This window comes from Hyperoodon ampullatus (assembly GCF_949752795.1).
Source record: "Hyperoodon ampullatus genome assembly, chromosome: 13".
Taxonomy (NCBI): Eukaryota; Metazoa; Chordata; class Mammalia; order Artiodactyla; family Ziphiidae; genus Hyperoodon; species Hyperoodon ampullatus.
The window spans coordinates 88,568,686-88,591,189 of NC_136926.1; the positions used below are offsets into that span (position 1 = coordinate 88,568,686).

At 40.2% G+C, this 22,504-nt stretch overlaps 1 protein-coding gene across 2 annotated transcripts in view; it reads left to right on the plus strand.

Moving 5' to 3' along the window:
- The window catches only part of ATP9B (ATPase phospholipid transporting 9B (putative)), a gene marked incomplete at its 5' end in the record, with an annotated part of 207,075 nt that overhangs the window by 13,558 nt on the left and 171,013 nt on the right, over positions 1-22,504 (plus strand). For both annotated transcript variants that reach the window (XM_079717497.1, XM_079717496.1), the window contains 4 exons: positions 1,494-1,667; positions 9,364-9,514; positions 12,004-12,117; positions 20,678-20,786. In XM_079717497.1, coding sequence (XP_079573623.1) covers positions 1,494-1,667; positions 9,364-9,514; positions 12,004-12,117; positions 20,678-20,786 — 548 coding nt within the window. The remainder of the gene's footprint in view (positions 1-1,493; positions 1,668-9,363; positions 9,515-12,003; positions 12,118-20,677; positions 20,787-22,504) is intronic.

Sequence of the window (22,504 nt, forward strand, 5' to 3'; positions counted from 1 at the left end):
CTGCTGACCCTCTTATCTTGCGAACTGCGTCCAGCTAAATTGAATTTTCCGTACAAGAGGGGAGCGGCCTCGGCCATAGTTCATTGGTAGCGTACGACCCCGTGTGACACCAAAGGTGATCTTCTTCCCCTTAAATAAGTAAATGTGTTCAGCCCCAGTCTGATAAGGCTAAGGTAAATTGCTTCTAGTGTTTTTGGTATTTCTCATAGCTCTCATATTGGTAGGAGTTTAAATTTGCAGTTTGGCAATATGTATCAAGTATTTTAGAGCTTATGACTTTACATAACAACTCTAGTCCTGGCAATCTCTGAAAGAATTCATCTAAAATATGGGAGAAGTGCTATGCACAGATAATATTCACTGTAATATTTTTTAAGGGGGAGTTACAGATGTCTTCCCTGTAGGGGATAACTGAGTAACCTGGTAAATCCACTCGCTGGACTATTTTTTAGTTACCACATGTTGAGAAGACGGTAGAGAAACTTAGGTGGGAGGTTGGCATTGGCTTTCACGTCCAAGGACCTTTTTCCATCATAGAATTCCATTTGGGCTTGGATTCATGACAGCTAGGCACTTATTTTAAGAATAAAGTCTCATGAAGACAGGCTTTGGGAATCTTGCCTGCTGACCTTTTCTCAGAATCCTAGTAGGCAGAGTGCTACATGGCACCGTTGCCATACACTCACATGTGCACCAGCACACACAGGCACCCACCCACCCATGCACAGGCCACACACACGTGCACACACACAGAGCTCCCTGAAGGATTCTAAAAAGATAGTTAACTGCAGATATAAAGCTTGTTATAAACTGTAGGAGATGCATTTTACTGAAGTTCAGAGCAGAATGGAAATTCTGCTAGTGTTGTTAGATATTCATGATTATCTGGAGTAGCACTCATCATTGTCCATCCTTCTGTAGGCCTTCATTTCCAAAATGTTGGCTTTCGAGAGTGACAAGAGAGCTAGAGAAAGAAGATAGTAATGATGGAGAAAATGACAAGTGTCCAGGTGACTACAGGTCATAGAGGCAGTGGCAGGAGAAAAGATGGAGAAGCTGTAGCTGGAAGAAGTAATGGAGAGTGGACATCTATTCTAGTCTTAAAATTTTTTTCTCTTGAGTCTAATTCCCCCAGTTGTTCATTATAAGATATTTCAAGCCTACAGAAACATCACAAGGATGGTCTTTTATGTAGATACAACAACGACACGTGGAAGGCCACTTGGAGGGTTCCGCTCGCGGCATGGCAACGGCAGCTTCCTCGCACAGCCTTTCCTTTCCTGCTTACCTTGGTGAAGTTTTTTGCAAAGGAAAGTAGCATTACTGTGCAGTGTTATTTGTAATGGTTTGCTTCCCCTGAAGACAGCTTAGTATGAGGGAAAAAGAAAAGTGTGATTAGTAGAATTGGGCCAGCTCTTGCCCTAAGGCAGACCCGTATCGTACACAGGAGGCTGCTTGGCCTGCCTCACTGCTCCGTTCTTTGCTTTATCCAGGTACCAGCTGGAAGAGGAGTCCGCCCATTTGGATGAAATGCCACTAATGATGTCTGAAGAAGGCTTTGAGAATGACGAAAGTGATTACCACAGATTACCACGAGCTAGGGTCATGCGAAGAAAGAGAGGCCTAGAGTGGCTTGTCTGTGGAGGATGGAAGTTCCTCTGTACCAGGTTCGTCATCCATTGCTGCCTAACCTCCTACACACCAAGGTTCCACAGTTATTTATAAGCTTCGCTTCTAAACACGTTTGTTTCTATATCAGACTAAAGAAGCCACTCTCTAAATGACATCATGGAGAGTATTAATAACCTTAGTCAAAACCAAACAGTGCTAATCCAAAAGGGACAGAAAACCAAATTCACTTTTTTGTGGGATGCTTTAATGTTTAAAAGATGGAGAAAATTGGTGATTTTGTAATTACTGCATGGTAGAATTAATTCTGGTCACTGTGTTGACATTTATAAACTGTGTTCCTTTCTTTTCCATCTGTGATTATAGAGGCGTCCCTTGGTATCTGTGGAGGGCTGGTTCTGAGACCCAAATCAGTGGATGCTCAAGTCCCTTTATTTTTTCAGTTATACGTATATATATATTTTTTCAGATTCTTTTCTATTATAGGTTATTACAGGATATTGAATATAGTTCCCTGTGCTATACAGTTGGTCCTTGTTGTTTATCTATTTTGTATATAGTCGTGTGTATACGTTAATCCCAGACTCCTAATCTACATCCCCCTGCCCTCCCTGCTATCCCCATTGGTAACCGTAAGTTTTGTTTCTATGTCTGTGAGTCTGTTTCTGTTTTGTAAATAAGTTCATTTGTATCACTTTTTACTTTCCACATATAAGCAATATCACATGATATTTTATCTTTTCTCTGACTGACTCGCTTCACTTAATATGATAATCTCTAGGTACATCTATGTTGCTGCAAATGGCATTAGTTTGTTCCTTTTTATGGCTGAGTAATATTCCATTGTATATCTGTACCACATCTTCCTTATCCATTCCTCTGTTGATGGGCATTTAGGTTGCTTCCATGGGTTATTGTAAATAATGCTGCAGTGAACATTGGGGTGCATGCACCTTTTTGACTTATGGTTTTCTCCAGATATACGCCCAGGAGTGGGATTGCTGGATCACATGGTAACTCTACTTTTAGTTTTTTCAGGAACCTCCATACCGTTCTCCATAGTTGGAGTTGTAAATTGGTTGTACCAATTTACATTCTCACCAACAGTGTAGGAGGGTTCCTTTTTCTCCACACCCACTCCAACATTTATCATTTGTAGACTTTTTTTTTTTTTTTTTTTTTTTTTTTTTGCGATACGCGGGCCTCCCACTGTTGTGGCCTCTCCCGTTGCGGGGCACAGGCTCCGGACGCACAGGCTCAGCGGCCATGGCTCACGGACCCAGCCGCTCCGCAACATGTGGGATCTTCCCGGACCGGGGCATGAACTCGTGTCCCCTGCATCGGCAGGCGGACTCTCAACCACTGCGCCACCAGGGAAGCCCCATTTGTAGACTTTTTAATGGTGGCCATTCTGACTGGTGTGAGGTGATACCTTGTGTAAATCTGTCATGTATTGGATTGGTCTAAGACAGACAGTTCTGTCAGATCCAGAAGCAGGATCTGGAGATGTAGGTTTGAGAGTTGTTGTTACTGTAGTGATAGTGGAAACCACCCGGAAGGATGACATTCCTAAAATGGCAGCAGTGTGGTAGAGGTCTATGAAGGAAGAAGGAAAGGGACCCCTTAGGGAAAAGGACAGTGTTGGAAAGGAAGGCTAACAATCCTTTTTCAGGCAGCAGAAAAAATAGGGGAGGAAGTGTGAAATAGTGTTGGAGAGGATGACTTTTATCTTAACCTCAATTGGGAACATTAGTTCATTTAAGTGACGAGGTGTCTGGGATACACACGAGGACTAAAAAAAGGACAAAATTGGTCATGCCTTGGTAGAGATCATCAGTAATCACGCATCTGTATTGAACCCAGCATAACTTTATTACTGTTTGTCCATCAAGGAGAAACCTGAGTCATCACAGAACCAGCTGTGGAAGCGAGGAGGTGGGCAGTTACGTTGGGAATGGGGGCCCGTGTTGTGAGTTGAAGAGACGGCCGCGGCAGAGGAGCTTTGGGCGGTGCCACAGTTGCAGTTGGATGGATGTGTGGTGTGTGTTTTCCATTACTGTGGGGTGGAAGAAAGAGTGGGATCAGACCCAGCGGTGCTGTTTGAGATGAGCATTCTCACTGCTGTTTACAGCCGAGAACTAGAAGAGGCCCTCTCCTGATAGCTCAGGGCCAAGCCAGAAGTTGAACCAGAGTCTGACTTGACTCGCCACAGCCTTTCCTTGCTCTTTGCTCCGTGGACTGGGAAAAGTGCTGGGACGAGGAGGTGTGGTCCAAATGCGATAGGTCCTGATTTGCACTCTTCAAGTAGATAAGTGCCTGGTCTCACCCTCCTAAAGGGAACCTGACGTGAAGATCAGTGGGATTGAGAAGGCTGAGAATTGTACCTACTGTGCATGGAGGATCCCTGGATAACAGAGTTGCTAAAAACTGGGGACGTGGGAGTGGGTACTGATGGACATAAAACTTTAAGGTCATAGTTTCGTGCTCAAGGTGTAGACTTCAAGAGGGCAGGCCATGTTTTGGAAGTGATACTTATCCATACCAGTCAAACAGTTGCCAATAATTGTGGACATTGTTGAAGGCCGAGTGCATTGTTGAATTAATTATTTTTGGTCTTTTACAGGATTTTGTTTTTACCAAATGGAACATAGCCAAATTTTGGATTTCATTTGTAATATTCCTTTTCTTAAGGAAGATATTAAGAATATATTTGAAAATCTAGGTGTTAGTGGCAAAAAATAACATGTTTTGGGGATATTAAAACAGCTCAGTAACATATACTCGACACGTATATAAAGTCTTTATCTTAGTAAATGGTGATCATGTGGGCAGAGCTGACCGAACCGTCGTGGTGGCTTCGCTCACGAGTGTCTCTTTCCATGTGGACGAGTGACCTGAGACATGGCCACACTTCGTGTTCAGTGTGCATCCACTACACCAGGAAATTGTTATGGAAATTAAAACTGCACCTGACAGAACAAACTGTACAGTTAGCAACTTAGATGGGTCTTATTTTCTTTATTTCTTATAAATTTCCAGTTTTGAATATTTGCTAACCTTTTTATTTTCTAAATACCGGGCATTATAAAAGTCAGTGTTATTAAGGTTATTGGGCGATGGATCAAAGAGTAGAAGGTATATAAAATTACTTAGTTTAATTGCAGAAGAAAACGTTAGTGAATATTGTAGTAAAGATAGATAGCAAATGATATTAATGGGTTGCAGGTATTTCATTGTATTTTTATTTGTAGATTCTGTGAGTAGTAAGGTTTATTTTTAAATAATTCTTCTTCTGGGATTGAGTAGGCTTTAATTTCTTCATGGCTTAGGACCTGCCTTCTCATTTTTATTATTTGGCAGAAATTCCAACTCTGAAAAATTTGACTCTGAAAAACCTTTTTCTGTAATCTGTCTTCTAAACCTTTGAGTGTCCTCCACGTGAGTTACTGTGACGCACACCGGTATGTAGTTCTGGGGGACAGTAATGCCTTTCTCACGAGGTTTACATTTCACTTGCTATCAAAAATCACTTTGTCCCCATGAAAGTGGAACCCCTGAATGGCATTTCCATATGAAGGGGGGGTATCAGATGCTAGGATTGTTCCCGGTCCTAAATGGCCTCTACACTTTCAGTTAATCTGCAACACGTTTGGAGTGCAGAAGCATGGGAACATGCTGATCTCTTGAGAGGACATGAGTGCTGTGTTGCTTTTGGCTTGGTAACCAAAGGTACCTGTTGGATATATTTATTTATTTATTTGGGAAGGAGGCTTTCTAAATTTTGGAAGTTATTTAATTATGGCCCCTTAAAATTTTACAAGACAGGATCTTGGTATATAACGATGTGCTTTATTTAGTATCGAAGTACTACTTTGATTGTAGAGGCATTTGCGAAAACTTCCTAATCCTAAAATGTTTTAAGAAAAAAGTATAGTTTGTACACTACTGGATTTAGCTTCAATTTGACTTGACAGTGGAAGGCGATTTACATATAAATGGGAAAGTGTCTTCTGAGTACTGACTAACTGAGGCAACGTGCAGTGCGCATAGAACTGTCCCTGGGTAAAGCTTCTGGTTTCTTTCTTCCAGGGACTCCTCTGCATCTCCTTCTCACTTACCGGTATTTACCAGTATGTTTTACTCTTATTACTTTGCCTTCAAAAATGGCCCATAGTTTTACTTTCTCCCTTAGCTCTACAGCTCCACAAGGCTTACTTACACATACTTTTTTGGTTACAAGTATTTTCTTTATGTGGGGGGTTTGTCTTCTCTTTCTGGTCATATTTTCTGTTTGCATAATCTGGTGGCAATGCTGGCGGAGCCCCAGGCTTTTAAAACTTCGAGACTGTGTATTCATTTAACATTGTGGAATAGTGGGTGGTTTAATAGTGGCTCCCTAACTACTGCTTCATTGTGTCTTTGCATGAAGAAATAACAATAAGATTTTAATTTGGTAATAGTAGTAGCAAAGTGTTATGAATAATTTAATTACATTTTGGAAGTCTAGGAATCTTAGTTTTTTCTATACAGTGTTATAGAGAAAAACGGAACTGTTGAATATGTGTTTTTAGCCCCTGGTATTTAATTTAGTTTCTAGAGTATGGGGCTTTGAAAGTTAATGGGATGTTAGTTTCATGTGCTGCTGACAGTGGTGTAGATGTTGAGGTTTTTATTCTAGCGAATGTTTACAGTGTCATGTGTTGAAGACAGTGGTTTTGCATTTATAGATCTTTTTGCCTGTAGAATATGTCGATACCAGCCTAAACTCTGGAAAATCCACATTTCCTAAGTTTTATTTATATTTTTTCAAACCCTGAGCTTTGGCTATCCTCCGTTTCATCTTAAGACTTGTCTGACTTTTGCACATTAAACCAATAGATTAGATAATTATGTGTTTCAGGAGAAAAATTGCCATCTGAATACATTCCTGGAGGATTCTTGCTGCATTTGCAGTGCTGAAGGCAGCGTGCACACACGAGGGCTGCCGTCCTGGCCGCCGTGCTTGCCTGCAGAGTGCTCTGTGTGTCCCAGCCCTGCTCCAGAGCTTCCCTGGGATGCTGAGAATATTCTAGATCTGTGACGTTCAATATGGTAGCCACCGGACGAGGTGGCTGTTGAGTCCTTGAAAGGTGGATAATGTGACTGAGGAACTGGACTTTTTATTTTACTTAATACTAATTAATTCCCACTAAAATAGCCACATGTGGCCAATGGATGCTTTATTGGACAGTAACTTTTTGTGCCAATTAGTGTTATAAGTTTGGAGACATTTTGAATGTGACAGCGAGAGGCAGCGTAGTGACAGCAGAGCTCTGAATGCTTCCCCTGTGGCAGGCATTGTGCCAGGAGCTCAGAGCGTGTCACCTGTAATCTCATCAGCGCTTCTGCGGATGAGGAAACAAAGACTTAGACCAGGGGACCACCCCAGCGCCACTTGCCAGGAGTCGTTTCCAAAAGCATGACCTTAAAGTCCATGTTTTTCCCATGGAGTCTTGTTGCCTGCTCATACATTTTTCATTTATTTCCGTCATCTGTTGAATGGCTGCCGTGCTGTGTGCTATGCTCAGGACAGGCCGTCTGTGAAGATGAGCAGGAGCCGGCCCGCCTGTTGTTCTCGCGGCAGGAGGAACACGGGGTTGAGTGGGGACTGAGGTCCGGGCTCCGTGTCAGCCCTGCCCAGTTGTTGCGCGTACATCGCTCACTGACCTCTGTGGCCTCCGGTTTTCCCTCGTGTACCGTGTGGGAGTTCGGCGTCTGTGAGTGTGGTTGCGGGGGTGCGAGACGAGGAGTTGGTGTTGTAACTGGACAGAGTCGGGCGGTGCGCGCCCTCCCTCCCTCCCGGCTGCGGGGAGGTGCCCCAAGGAGAGGCGCGGGTCCGGCAGTTTGGTTCCGCGTGGGTGTTGGTGAGGGAGCTTGGGCTGGAGGCAATCCAGGTCCTACTGTAAAAGCAACAGGAAGGTGAGAAATAGTAGTTTGAAGCTTATTATATTTTATTTGAAGCCTTATTTAATTTTTGTCTCATACAAGCATAAACAAGATAAAATATTACCAATATTGACTGAGATCTACTTGACCAGTCCCCTTCCCCCCCCAACAAACAGTAAGGATGGGAATGCTTATTTTAACAATCTTAAATCGTTTAATAATGCTGTGATTTATAACTGTTGGGGATTTAAAACTATGCTTTATGTGTGGAGACGCTGTCCGTTCTGATTTGTTTTTTAAAAAGTGATGGCAAGCAGTGATAAGAAGTTTCTGCTCTTGGAAAGTTGGGTCTTCTTTGTCTGCTCCAATTGAACCAAAAGACGGGGTGCCGGGAATGTTTTAGAGCTGATCTGCTTGGTATGCATTTGGCGTTCCTGGACCCCCCCATGGGGTAGCTCCTCAGGACGGCAGAGCCTGACACTCCTGCAGGTGATGAGCTGTGCCCACGCCAGGAGGACAGGGCAGCTTTCCAAGGGCAAAGCCCTGTCCTTCCAGGATGAAGGTTTTCTGAGCACAGCCAAGAACTAGGTGGATACTTAGTAGGGATATACTGATTTCAGTTTAAAGACATAATGTATTCCCTCATACAGGGTGCTGCTGTGGGTGATTTATAAAGTAACACATCTGAGTGTGTTAAAGGGAAGAAAGACATGCAGTGAATTTGACACATAAGTCCTGAGGGGTCAACCTCATGTTATAATCATACCTTCTAAGGCTGTCATTATCATGCAGAATTTCATGTTAACTTTTGAGCGAGCTTTGTCACAAAGTGAAGTTAGGAATTTCTGCCTTATCCTTCTGGCTTGCAGTTCTAGCCTTGGCTACATTCAGAAGATGAAGTTTAATAACTTCCCTTCCCTTAGCAAACCTTTCGGAGTCTTTCTCTACATTTTGGAAATTTTAATTAAACTGAATTGTTAATACTGAAGTTTAAATTCAGGATTATTTTATGCTTAATAGAGGTGAATTTGATACCTTTTCATCATTTTCTGAAGTATTTTAAGAAAAGTTAGCCCGCTAGAAACTTTATACTCTCTATTCAAATATGGTGGTTTGGATGTCCAGGAAGGAGAAGAGTTTGTGCTCCTGGAACCCTGGGCAGGCCTGGAGCAGGGTAGACTTCGATTAAAATCTTCATTTCATAGATGAAGGTAGCCACATGGAAATACAATCAAGCTTTTATTACCATCAGAATAGTCCATTAAACATTGGTATCCTTTCTAAGTACTGAATTGAGCCATACGTCTTAATTTTATATTAACGCTATCACTTAAAGGAGGAAAGTCATCACTTAAAGGAGGAAAAAAGTGACTGCTTAAGACAAGGGGGTGGGTCACATCCTAGTTAATTGACGTCTGAGAACCTTTATCACTGAATCACCAAGTAGTGTATTGAGAATTACCCATAATTACTGATAACATATGGCGATTCTTTTCTCAGCATGTAAAGCATTGACTGCTTCAGAATGTTAATGGTTTTATTTTGCCAATAAGAGGGTCTAAACGGGGAAGATAATTTCCCTGAGGTTCTAGGAGTCATTGCACACTTATTCAAGCTCCTTCAGTATCTTCATATCAAATTTAAATTAGTATAGCTGACCTGTTTTAAGAAAACCCTTACAGATTAACAGTAGATACGCTGTTGGTGTCTGGTAAATACAGAAACAATCAGTATTGGCTCTAGATATGTAGAATTAATTCAAAAACTTTTGAAAAAGCATATGCAATATGTATCTTTTGTTTCATGCAGTTGCTGTGATTGGCTGATAAATATTTGTCAAAGAAAGAGAGAATTGAAAGCTCGTACAGTGTGGCTTGGATATCCGGAAAAGTGTGAAGAAAAACATCCCAGAAATTCTATTAAAAATCAGAAATACAATGTATTTACCTTTATACCTGGGGTAAGATTGTTAAATTCTTGAAAACGGACTGCATATCAGAGATTGCTAACTTTGTTTTCATTTTTTTCCCTTATTAATTCTGTCGTATCCAAATCAGAGTCCTTTTGCTTTGGAACCATGGGTGTTTCAAATAATTGTTAAGTAATTCATATGCATTTGTAATAGCCACATGATAAGGGTTCAACTCAAGAAAATGTATAGTTTGATTATTGCCTTCAATTCTAGATAAACATCACATTTATATTATTGTAGAAATAACCAAGTAAAGCTAAATAAAATTATCAGAAAATAAGTCATAAATTTTGCTTGGCTGGGAATTTGTTTGGTGGGAAAAGTGGAATGTATCTAATGTTTAAAGCCTGCCAAGGCTGTCACAATGAAAGTAAAATGACTTTTTACACAAACATGACTCCATAACAAAATATCTATAAGCATTTATAGATTTCTTTTCTACTTCACATTGTAAATTTCAGGCCTTGTTGTATTGTTATATCAGTAGTTATCTTTAATTAGGTATTATGCTAAATTTAAATTCTGAAGTTTAAATATTTATTACTTTTTTTGTTGCCAGTGATATTTCTGGCTTAAATTATAAAACTGAGATTATGTATATTTAGAATAGTGGAACTATTTTTGCCTTTTGTGCATCATTCCCTATTTTAATAGACAGATTTATTTATCTTTTTAAAGGCAAAAGAAAGCTGGCACTGATTATGTTTCCAGTATCAAAGTTTTTGATATGTTCTAGGTGTTAGCTCTTATGCTATTTTTCAAAAACCCCTCTTGATTATGTGAAATGAGGGCTGCTTTATCTTTCATGTTTTTATTTAAATAACCATGCTGACTTTATATTGGGCATTGATCAGCCCTCACCACCACCCCCATCCATCCAATAGTTGTCAGATGCTTGATGTCTAATATTCTCCTTTATTAAAACACACAAAACTAATGGCTTCATAATTAAAAGACTGATCTTTTGTTAGGACAATAAAGTGTAAACTCTCTTTCAGGCAGATAAATATTCTCATCTTTATTGAATGAAGCTACTGTTTTCTCCTTAGGTTTAAATTATTAAATACTCCCAGATTGGCTAAGTATTGTACATTTTCCTAAAGCCCCCCAGAAGTTCACTCAGCAGACAATAAAGTCTTGATTGCAGTGGTTTAAAGTGGACCGTGCAGCTTAGTTTTGTTCCGAGTGAGTTCACATGGCTACCAGGATGGCTGTCCGGAAGAGACCTGTTGATGTGTCTGTACAGCTGTTACCGTGGGAATGACTTTTTTCTTAGATTGTCTCTTAAATTAGTTTTTTCATCTAAAACGTAGTATTTTAGAAACATTTGATAATTGCACAGTAAGAGTTCTATGCCATTTTTAGCACGAATGGCAATTTCTGAATTGCTAATAGATATAATCTATGCTAACTGAGATTTTAAAGAAATCACTGAGGAAAAAGAGTTTTCTCTCCTGCTAAGATTAATTTATGAAATGATTCAAAACATTTTTAGACAGCAGTTGAACATGATTATGAATATAAATGTGTTATTGCTGTAACTGATTTTTTTAGTCATACACATAACTGTGTGATGATGTGTATAACTTCATTATATAAAAACTGTGGTTCCAGACTCTTTAAGTCAACAATAAGTACTTAACGCATTGCTCTGCCCTTGTTAAAATTTCTGTGCCTTCCACGTTGTATTAAAAAATGGCATCCCAGGAGATTTTGATTGGCAGTTTGCAAGTCTGTAAGTTTCATTGTAATTGTAGTGTTGAAGGTCAGCTATGGTATATCAGCTATCATATAAAGAATATGCAGGTAGCTGTCTTCCTGAAAATTGGTCTGTAATTTACATAGTTTTATATTTTATCATTTCTTATACTTTGAGGGAAGTAAATACAGGAGATTAAAGTAGGTTTTTTTGTGTGTGTGAAGTCATACCTGTACATGATTTGCTTGTTCACTCGATCTTTGTAAAGCTACCTAGATGTCCACATTCAGAAAACGTGGCTATCATGTTTTATTGTTTACCATTTCATAAATACAAGGTTAACACCACTTTTCCATAAGATTTTCTGAGTTGATATGAAGAGATACATTTGTATATCTATATTAACTGACTTACTAACATTGGGACGGTTTTGCTGTCTCATTTGGTGTGCATGTAAAGATTTATAGAAGATGAGTGTGGGGACCTGGAAAATTGCATGCAAGAAAATAAGAAACTTTTAGAGGACCCTTAACATAGTTGAAAGTCCTAATTGTCTTTTTTTTCAGTTTATTTTAAATATAATTTGGGGTAACCTTAGCTCTTTTTTGTGATTTAGTTATTGGAAAGCCATTGTCAAAATTAATGTATTGTGACTCAGGGCATATTTTCACTGTTTGATGGAAATACAGTTAGATATTATGTTGATTTTAATTATTTAATTAAGGTATGAAAGATTTTCCTTGAAGAGATTATGTTAATTTTTTCTTTTTCTTTTTAGGTTTTATATGAACAATTCAAGTTTTTCTTGAATCTCTATTTTCTGGTAGTATCCTGCTCACAGTTTGTGCCAGCATTGAAAATAGGCTATCTCTACACCTACTGGGCTCCTCTGGTAAAAAGAAAAGATTTTTGAAATTAAGCGAAATTATTAAGTATTTAAAATATAGCGTTAAGAGTGGAGATGGTTAAAAGATAAATCAGTCGGATTCTTGAAATGTGATGTGTTGCTGTGTGTCACTGGACTTTTGTTAAACGGTTTCACAGCGTCCTCTGCAGCCCCACAGGAGTGTGAGGGCAGCGTGCTACGCTAGGTTGGCTGGAGGAGCTACAGAGCGCCTTTGCTGGTGGGGCTGGGCGTTCTGTCGGGCCCTAGGGTGGCAGCTGTGTGTCCCCAGCCCCACTGCCCCATACTGGAGGAGCTCTTGGGAGAGATGGGGCGGGCCTGTGCGAGTCCTCTCAGCACCTCTGACATCCTGACGGATGGGCAGCGTTTCCCTCTGCCTGATGGCAAGTTCTGAAGTATCTCAGTGAAGTCTGACAGCTGCTGGTCGACAGCTTGGGGTGTGACATTTTTGGAAAGGCAAATGATGTTTGTCATTGAATATTTCCATTTCAGACACGCTATCTTGCTAGTTTTATACTGTTTGCAGGTAGTTTTCATTGCTTTTCAGTTTACAGAGGTTAGAGGTATGTCTCCTTCCTTCTTTTCACCTAGAAGGAGGTACCGCTCCCTTTGGTGTGCTCCCTCCTGGGCAGGTCACCAGAGTGACTGGGCAAGAAAGCATGGCGAGTGAGGTGATTCCTGTGGCGAGGGGGCAGGGCAGTGCTCAGGTCTCCCGCCCTCAGAGCTGGAGATCGGAGCCGTCTGCTCTCCAGTGGATCTGTTCTGCTTCGTGCAGCCCTGCCGCCTCAGAGGCTGTGCTCTCAGGTGCGGCGGGAGGGCCGGAAGCGGGGCTCAGTTTAAGTCCCTCTGCGCTTCCTGTTCACATGGACTTTAGGGTGGTGTGGATCTGAGCAATGAAAGCAACTTATGTGTAACCTAGATACAAAATTACTGAATAAATGAATACCTTTTCCACTTATTGTATTCGCCAGATCGACAGAGACATTGGTGCTGATGATGTAAAGCTGTGATTCTCATCCACTGTTGTGTAAACGTAAATCTGTGTAGCCTATTTTGGAGGATAGTTTGGAAATATATATAAAATACCTTATAAATGGATTCAGCATTTTCTTTTGAGGAATTTATCTTAAAGCAATAATCATCAGTCACAGAGTCTAAAAAATGTCTTTACTAATGTCTATTATTATTCTTTTAAAAAATATTTATTTATTTATGGCTGCTCTGGGTCTTTGTTGCTGCATGGTCTTTCTCTAGTTGTGGCGAGCGGGGGCCACTCTTCTCTGTGGTGCGTGGGCTTCTCATCACGGTGGCTTCTCTTGTTGCAGAGCACGGGCTCTAGGCATGTGGGCTCAGTAGTTGTGGCTCGCGGGCTCTACAGCACAGGCTCAGTAGTTGTGGTGCAAGGGCTTAATTGCTCCGCGGCATGTGGGATCTTCCTGGACCGGGGCATGAACCCGTGTCCCCTGCATTGGCAGGCGGATTCTTAACCACTGCGCCACCAGGGAAGCCCTGTTATTCTTGATGACAACATTATTTGAAAAGTCAAATATCTAACACTGGATTGTTTAACTGTGCTGTATGCCACGCATTGTTGGAATACTGAGCTACTGTGTACCTTTGAAAATGATGTTTAGAAAAAGTATTGAATAACACTGAAGGTGTACATATTAGAAAAATGGGGAAAAGCATGTTAAAATATGTATGGAATGAAATACACAAGTCTTTGCTCAGCCCCCACTGAGTTCATTTGTGCCCAGCACTAGTCAAAGCAGTGTTGATTCAATAGTGAATAAGACAAACCCTGTCCTAACAGAGCTTATATTCTGGGGGAGAAAGACAATTTAAATGATCCGTGATGCCAGGAAGCCTGCCATGCAGCCATGAAGCTGAAAATGTAAAGCAGGATATGGGGGTAGAGAATGACTGGGTTATTTTAATAGAGTGGCTAAGGAAGTCGCCTTTGTTGGAGTGGCATTTGACGACATCTGGATGATAGGAGGGAGGGAGTGGGCCGTGTGCAGAGCAGGTGTTGCAGGCAGAGGGCACAGTAGTTGCACAAGGTCTGGGCGCCTTGGAGTGTGTGGATGTGCAACTCTGGTGGGAAGGGGGCCCGGAGGGGCGGTGGGCGCTCAGATTTCATCCTGAATGGGATAGGGGCGTGTGTCTGTGTGTTGCGTATGTCACACGAGGGAGAACACTGAAGCTTACACCACAGTTTTAAAAGTTGATTTTAAAGCCACACAGCCATGGAGAGGGAACATAGGTGACTTTTCCTTCTTTCTTTTCTTTCACTTTTCTTCTCATTGGAGGTAACCTCTATTCTGAATTTGAGATTAAATTGCTATGTATCTCTTAATAATTTTGCTACCTATGTTTGTATTATTAAAACAAGATGCACTGTTTTGGCATGCTTTAAAAATTCTATGTAACATTTGTCTTACTCTAAGTATCCTTTTGTAACATGCTTTTTTGGCTTTACATTGATTTATAAAATTGATCCATGTGGACACATATATATCTAGTTCATTCGTTTTTCACTTCTCTAAAGTATTCCATTGTGTGAATGTATCACAATTGATTTGTCCATCCTCTTGAGAAAGGAGACTTTTAGGTTGTTTCTAATTGTTCTCAATTACAGGCTGCTGCATGATCAGTCAAATTGTGTGTAATTCCTTACACACTTGTGCCAGAAATTCTGTAGGCTGTGTGTGCCCTCATTAAAGGTGCTGTTTATTTTGTCCATTTTCTAATAAAAGCAGTCTAGCATTACAGAAATTTTAGAACATAGAAAATATACTTGCTAATGCTGAAAACACAAACTTATTTATGGTTTTCATGTGTTTATTTCTAGCCCCTATTTTCTATTCCTAGCTGTATAGGAATAGAATATAACCCTTTAAATATAACCCCTTAAATATAACCCTTTAAACCTACGGCTTAAAGATTCATCTGGAGAGTTTAAATGCCATTTGTATGTCGGGGCGGTGGAGGGGGTCAGTTCCCTGAAGATTAGAGGTAAAGGTACATATTTCAGGTAGGGTCTGAGCAAATCTGTGTTGCAAACAATTGTCTGGGTGATTCTGATATGCCTGTCTGATAAAAATCACTTCTTTAAAAATACTGTCTTCATTGTATAAATGAAGTATTCCTGACAGTCATTCTCCTCTTGTCTCTCAAGGTGAGTCAGTCACAGGTAGAGTTTTAAGAAATTACTTCCACACCATCACATGAGTCTGTAACAGTAAATATTCTCCTACACAAGAGTGGCTGCATAGAACTGTATTTTTTGGATTCATAGATGCATATTTTTCATGTTACTGAAATTGTGACTTATAAACGGTTTATGTATTTAAAGTGATATTGTCTTCCCACCAGGACTGTTACTAAACTAATAATGATGTATCTTTTTTTAAAATAAATCTATTTATTTATTTGTTTATTTATTTTTGGCTGTGTTGGGTCTTTGTTACTGCACACGGACTTTCTCTACTTGTGGTGAGCAGGGACTAGTCTTTGTTGCGGTGCACGGGCTTCTCCTTGCAGTGGCTTCTCTTGTTGCGGAGCACAGGCTCTAGGTGCAGGGGCTTCAGTAGTTGTGGCACGCGGGCTCAGTAGTTGTGGCACGCGGGCTCAGTAGTTGTGGCACACAGACTTAGTCGCTCCATGGCATGTGGGATCTTCCTGCCAGGGCTTGAACCCGTGTCCCCTGCATTAGCAGGCAGATTCTTAACCACTGCGCCACCAGGGAAGTCCCAATAATGATGTATCTTAAAGTCAACAGCATCTTTGAATTAGGGAAATAAAATATTTCATCATATAAGAGTATCATAAATTTCTTATTTGGACTTTCAGGTTTCCAGTTTTTTCATATTCAGTGCTGGGATCCTTGATTTTATTTTATTTTTTTCTTTAGGCTAAGTTTCTAGAAGTGAAGCTGCTTGGTTAATATGTGTATAAATTTTAAGGCTTTTGATAATACGAAATTTCTTAAAGCTAATTTTTTTGATATTTGATGCTTTTATTTTATTTTATTTTATTTTTCTCTTGCCTTTGCTAACCCTAGCTCTAATAAAATGATGAATTTGCATTCAAGATAAGAGTACTTCTCTGCCCCCAACTTATAGTTTCTTTGATGACCACTTTATTTCATCACTGCTTTGTCATGACAAGTTACCACCTTTGGAGAAGCTGGCCATTTGTCCCTAGAGCACATACTTCCCTCTAGTATGGAGATACTTGGTCATAATATAGAAATCTCTCTTGTTCTTAAAATTTTGTACTTTGCACAGCTAACAACATACTTTTAATGGTAAAAGACTGGCTTCCCCCTAAGGTCAGCAGCAAGACAAAGATGGCTACTCCCACTGTTTCCATTCAGCATTTTATTGAAGGTAAAATGAATAGTGCAGTTAGGTTAGGCAAGAAAAAGAAATAGGAGGCATCTAGATGGGAAAGAAGAAAAGCTATCTGTCTCTATTCGCAGATGGCATGATCTTGTATATAGGAAAATCTAAGGAATCCATGCACACACAAAAATATTGGAACAAGTTAGTGAGCTGTAGGGTACAAGATAAATATACAAAAATCATTTGTATTTCAACACACTAGCAATGATCATCTGAAAATGGAATTAGGATAATAATTCTGTTTATAACAGCATCAAAAAGAAAAAAAATAGGAATAGATTTAGCTAAAGTGCATATCAAAAACTATAAAACATTTTTGAAAAAAATTAAAGAAGATCTAAGTAAATGGAAAGTCGTCTCATGTTCAAGAATTGAAAGACTTAGTATTACAATGACAGGACTCTCCAAACTGATCTACAGATTCAGTGCAATCCCAAGCAAAATCCCATTTGGCTTCTTTTTTTTCTTTCTTTTTTTTTTTTTTTGGCAGTACGCGGGCCTCTCACTGTTGTGGCCTCTCCCATTGCGGAGCACAGGCTCCGGACGCGCAGGCTCAGCTGCCATGGCTCACGGGCCCAGCCACTCTGTGGCATGTGGGATCTTCCCGGACCGGGGCACGAACCCGTGTCCCCTGCATCGGCAGCCAGACTCTCAACCACTGTGCCACCAGGGAAGCCCCCCATTTGGCTTCTTTTACAGGCATTGACAAGCTGATTCTAAAATTCATGCAACAATGGAAGGGTCCCAGGGTAGCCAAAACAACCTAGAAAAGTAGATCAAAGTCGTAGGACTCATACTTCCCCATTTTGAAACTTCTTACAGAGCTGTAGTAATCAAGAGAATGTGGTACTGGCAGAAGGATAGATATGTAGATCAAGGGGTACAATGGTGAGTCCAGACATAAACATTTATGACAAATGGATTTTCAACAAGGGTACCAAGACGGTTCAATGGAGAAAGAGTAGTCTCCAACAGATGGTGCTGGGACGTTTGGGCAGCACGTGGGAGGGAATGAAGTTGGACCCCTGCCATAGCATACACAAAGCGTCACTTAAAATGGATCATAGACCTAAATGGAGCTGAAGCTGTAGGACTCCTAGAAGAAAGCATGGAAGTAAATCTTTGTGATCTTGGACACTAAAAGCCCAAGTGACAAGAGAAAAAACTTGAGTAAGTTGGACTTCATCAAAACTAAAACTTTTGTGCATCAGAGGACATCAAGAAAGTAAAACGATAACCCAGAATGGGACAAAGTGTTTGTAACATCATATTTGTAGGTCACATATTTGACAAGGCACTTGTATCCAGAATGATATAAAAGGCTCTTCCAACTTAACAATTAAAAGATAAGTTGACCCAGTTAAAAAGTGGGTGTACGATCTGAATTAACATTTCTCCAAAGAAGATATACACATGGGCAATAAACACATGAAAATTGGTGTAATCGCTCTAGAAAACAGTTTGGCAGTTTGTCAGGAAGCTAAACGTCGAGTTTACCGAATCACCCGTAATAGGCAAATCCACAGAGATGGAAGGTAGATTAGTGGTTTCCAGGGCAGGAACCGGAGGGGGAATGGGGGCTGGTTGCTGTTGGGGTTTCTTTTGGGGGCGATAAAATAAATAAATAAATATGCTCTAGAACTTGGTGGTGGTGATGGAGGCACAGCTCTGTAAATAAACTAAACAAGTGACATGCATGCTTTAAAAGCATTTTAGGGTATGTGAATTAATCTCAACAAAACTGTTACTAAAAAAAAATGTGTGCTAAAGGCCCTGCTACGTGAGGATCACACTCTGCCCATCGTCAGCTGTCTTTAGCACGGTGATGGCAAATCCCTGGCACGTGCCGTGCCTGCCTTCCTCTCTGAGGGTGGGGCCCACCAGCAACTGTTGTTCATGGCTTCCCTTTCTGGTTCCAAGAGTAGCTTTGGAATACTTCTTAAAATAGTGCTTTTAGCAACCACTGGAAAGACACTGGCAAAGACCGGATGGGAGACGTCATGGTGTTTCAGGAGCCTGCTGCTAGTGTCCTGGCGTTGGAGGATAAAAGCAGCATTGAGTGGCCCATGAGGCTAGAGGTCTGTCCTTGAGGCTGTACTTTAGCGAAGGAGCGTAAACAGCGGGCATTGTTGAGGTTTCAGGCAGTGAATTGCTGGGGCCCATCCCTGGAGGAGGATTTTGCCACATATCTGTCAAATTTTTATTGCAGAAGATACTTTGGAAACTGTGGAGGGATGACTTTGAGGGAGATGAGGCTGGAGGCGGGGGGCTGGCCCAGTAGTGATGGCGGCCGTGAGAACCAAGGGGGCCTGGGCCGGGCTCCCACATCGCTGCTGAGAGTGGTCCAGGCCTCAGGCGTGCTGGGAAGCACAGTCAGCAGGTGCTGATCCGTGATGACACTGAGAGTCACAGAGCAGTAGTGACTCTGCTTACAGGTGGTGCCTGTACCATGAACGTCAAGACGGAAGGCTACTGGGTGAGTGGAGAGCTGGGCTGTGTGCACTGAGCCTGGAGCCTCACACCAGCCTTCAGGCACAACTGCTTAAAGAGGACTGCACTTCAGTAAATACAAGAAACATTCTCCCGAGGCCTACTTACTTTAGCCTATTGGTTAGACAGAAAAAAACCTATGTAGAGCTGTTCACTTTGCTGTACGGTAGAAACTAATACAACATTATAAATCAACTGTATTCCATAAAAATTAATTAAAAAAAATAAAACAATAAAAGTGGGGATGGCAGACTTCCCTGGTGGCACAGCGGTTAAGAATCCACCTGGCAATGCAGGGGACACGGGTTCGAGCCCTTGTCCGGGAAGACCCCACATGCCGTGGAGCAACTAAGCCCGTGCGCCACAACTACTGAGGCTGCACTCTAGAGCCCACGAGCCACAACTACTGAGCCCACATGCCACAACTACTGAAGCCCACACACCTAGAGCCCGTGCTCTGCAACAAGAGAAGCCACTGCAAAGAGAAGCCCGTACACTGCAACAAAGAGTAGACCCTGCTCGCTGCAACTAGAGAAAGCCCGCGAGTAGCAACAAAGACCCAATGCAGCCATAAATAAATAAATTAGTTAATTAAATTCAAAATAAATAGAAGCAAGGATGGCAAACCATGGGCCAAATCTGGACCTCCCTCTGTTTTGTACAGCCTGAAGGCTAAGAATGGTTTTTAAACTTTCAATGTTTGAAAAACATCAAAAGCAGAATAATATGCTATGACATATAAAAATTATATAAAATTTAAATTTCAGTGTCCATAAACAAAGGTGTTCTTTTAATTCAAAAAAAAAAAAACCAAAAAACCTGGAATAAGAGATTATTGTACTTTCAATGGAAATTCATCCAGTGTTGTGTAATTTACATGGTATGCTGGAGCATGTTTGTCATTAAAATGAAGCCTACTGAAGAGGTCTCTGTTTAGTCATAGGGAACTTGACTTGAAGAATATTCTTGTATTGTGTGTCAGAAAATACATGTGTAGCCTTTAAAAAAGATGGACGTTAGCCATGTGTTAGTAACAGATTTCACAATAGATTACAACTATACAGAAGTTTTATTTCGATAGCATCAAACTCATCTGTTCAGGTTTTTACTTAACAAAATGAGAGAAAAGGAGCACTGTGGCCATACCTGTGCTCTCAAATGCACTTGCATGGTGATGCATGATGTAAGAAAGTTGATGTGTAAGTGTCATATATGGGAATTGTTCTATGTTCCTAAATGCTTTTATTCTATCAGAAAGATTTAAGTGCACATATTATGAGATTTTTATGTCAGTCTTTGTTAATGTGATATTTGAATGCCTGAGTGTTCTAAATATAATTCATGGGTTTATTGAAGATTAATTTCTTTTTCTTTGGGTTACTAAATATTTTCTGATGTTTAGCTTGAAGTACATATTAAGGTGTGAATTTTTTAAGTTTTCTGGGGTATAGTAAGAATTGTAAATCTTTCACTATGCATTACTATGTTCCTTTTGTAGTGATACTTTTTGTCTTTTTTCTTTGTTTTCATTTATTGTATATTTTACAACTAATATAAATTGAACGAAAAAAAGTAAAGCTAAACAGTAAAAGAATTTTCCCTTTTTGTTGAAGTCCAGTGTTCTCAAATACTTTGTTTTATTTTGTTTAAAGGGGTTTGTCTTGGCTGTTACTATCACGAGGGAAGCAATTGATGAATTTCGGCGTTTTCAGCGAGACAAGGAAGTGAATTCACAACTATACAGCAAGCTTACAGTAAGAGGTGAGCAAGACACTTTTAATTCAGTTTATCATTGTTTAATATAATCATCATTTTAGAATTAACATAAATGTAAGAAAACGTCTTAATTTTGTTACTGAAAGTAGTATTATGCAATTGTGTGTTGTCTAATTAATTTTCTTATAATAATATAATGCATATAATTTCAGGGTAGCTTTTTATTCTCTAGATGCTTGGATGTATGTGTTTATGAATATTAATATATACACCAACCCTTAAACGCATGCATGCACACATACATATACATAAATATTAATAGTTTTAGAGTGCGCTCTGTTACAGTTTGTATATAATGCACATGTACTGGAGACACGTGAAACTCAACTGGTGTGTACACACTGTCTGTGAAGGGTAGTTATCACTTTCTCTAAAGTCTCTCTTTGCTTTATATTTTAAACGCAGTCATTAAGGTCAGACATCTGGTATCTTGGCCTTAAACTATACTTAAGGAAGAGGGCTTTGAGCAGCCAAAACAAAAGTCTTGGTCCAAAGTGGTAACTGATGTGCGCCGATCTCCCTGTAACCTTCATTTAAGGCTTTTAACCCTCGCCTAGTTTATGTTTTTGAGAGTTGTTTATTTGGTTTTTCAGTCCATTGTAGAAAAGAAGCAATGTATTAGGGGGAGAGTGGGTGAAGCTATTACAGGTAAGCGTGATGACAGTAGAAAGTGACAGTGAAAAACTAAATGGATATTCATAATGACTCAGCGTGTTTAAAAATGGAGAAGTTTAGAGTGGAGTTTATGTCTTCTGTTTATACATGGACATTTGTACAATGAATTATTATTATTTTTTAATTGTCCAAAAAGTGTTTTTATGCTTTATTGGGGTATTTTTCACATAACATAAAATTCATCCATTTAAAATATACAGTTCAATAGTTTTGGGTATATTCACAGAGTTATGAAACCATCACCACCATCTAATTTCAGAACGTTTTTAACATTCTAGAAAGAAGCTCTGAATATCTATTAGCAGTCATTTCCCATTCTTGCTGCTTCCCTATCCCACTCCAGCCCCAGGCAACCACTGATCTACTTTCTATCTCTATGGATTTGCCTGTTCTAAACATTTCATATAAATGGAGTCATGTACCGTGTGGCCTGTTGTCACTGTTTTCTGACACTTGGCATCATGTTTTCAAGGTGCGTTCATGTTGCAGCACATACCAGTACTTAGCGTCTTCTTGTTGCCAGGTGATATTCTACTGTATGATATATCATATGGATGGACATTTGGGTTGTTTCCACTTTTAGGCCATTATAAATAATGCTGCTGTGAACATTTGTGTACAAGTTTTGTGTGAACATTGTTTTATTTTTTGTATATATACCTAGGCATGAAATTACTGGATTGCACGGTAATTCCATGTTTTTGAGGAATTGCCAAACTATTTTCATAATTGTCTGCACCATTTTATGTTTCCACCAGCAATGTGAGAGGGTTCCAGTTTCTCCACATCTTCAACAACACTTGTTGTCTCTCTTTTTGTCTGTAGCCATCCTAGAGGGTGTGAAGTGGTATCTCACTGTGGGTTTGGTTTGCATTTCCCTAATGACTAATGATGTTAAACGTCTTTTCATGTGCTTTCTGGCCATTAGTATATCTTCTCTGGAGAAATGTTTATTCACATTCTTTGCCTGCTTTTAAACTGAGTTATCTGTTTTAATTGTTGAGCTGTAGGAGTTCTTTCTATATTCT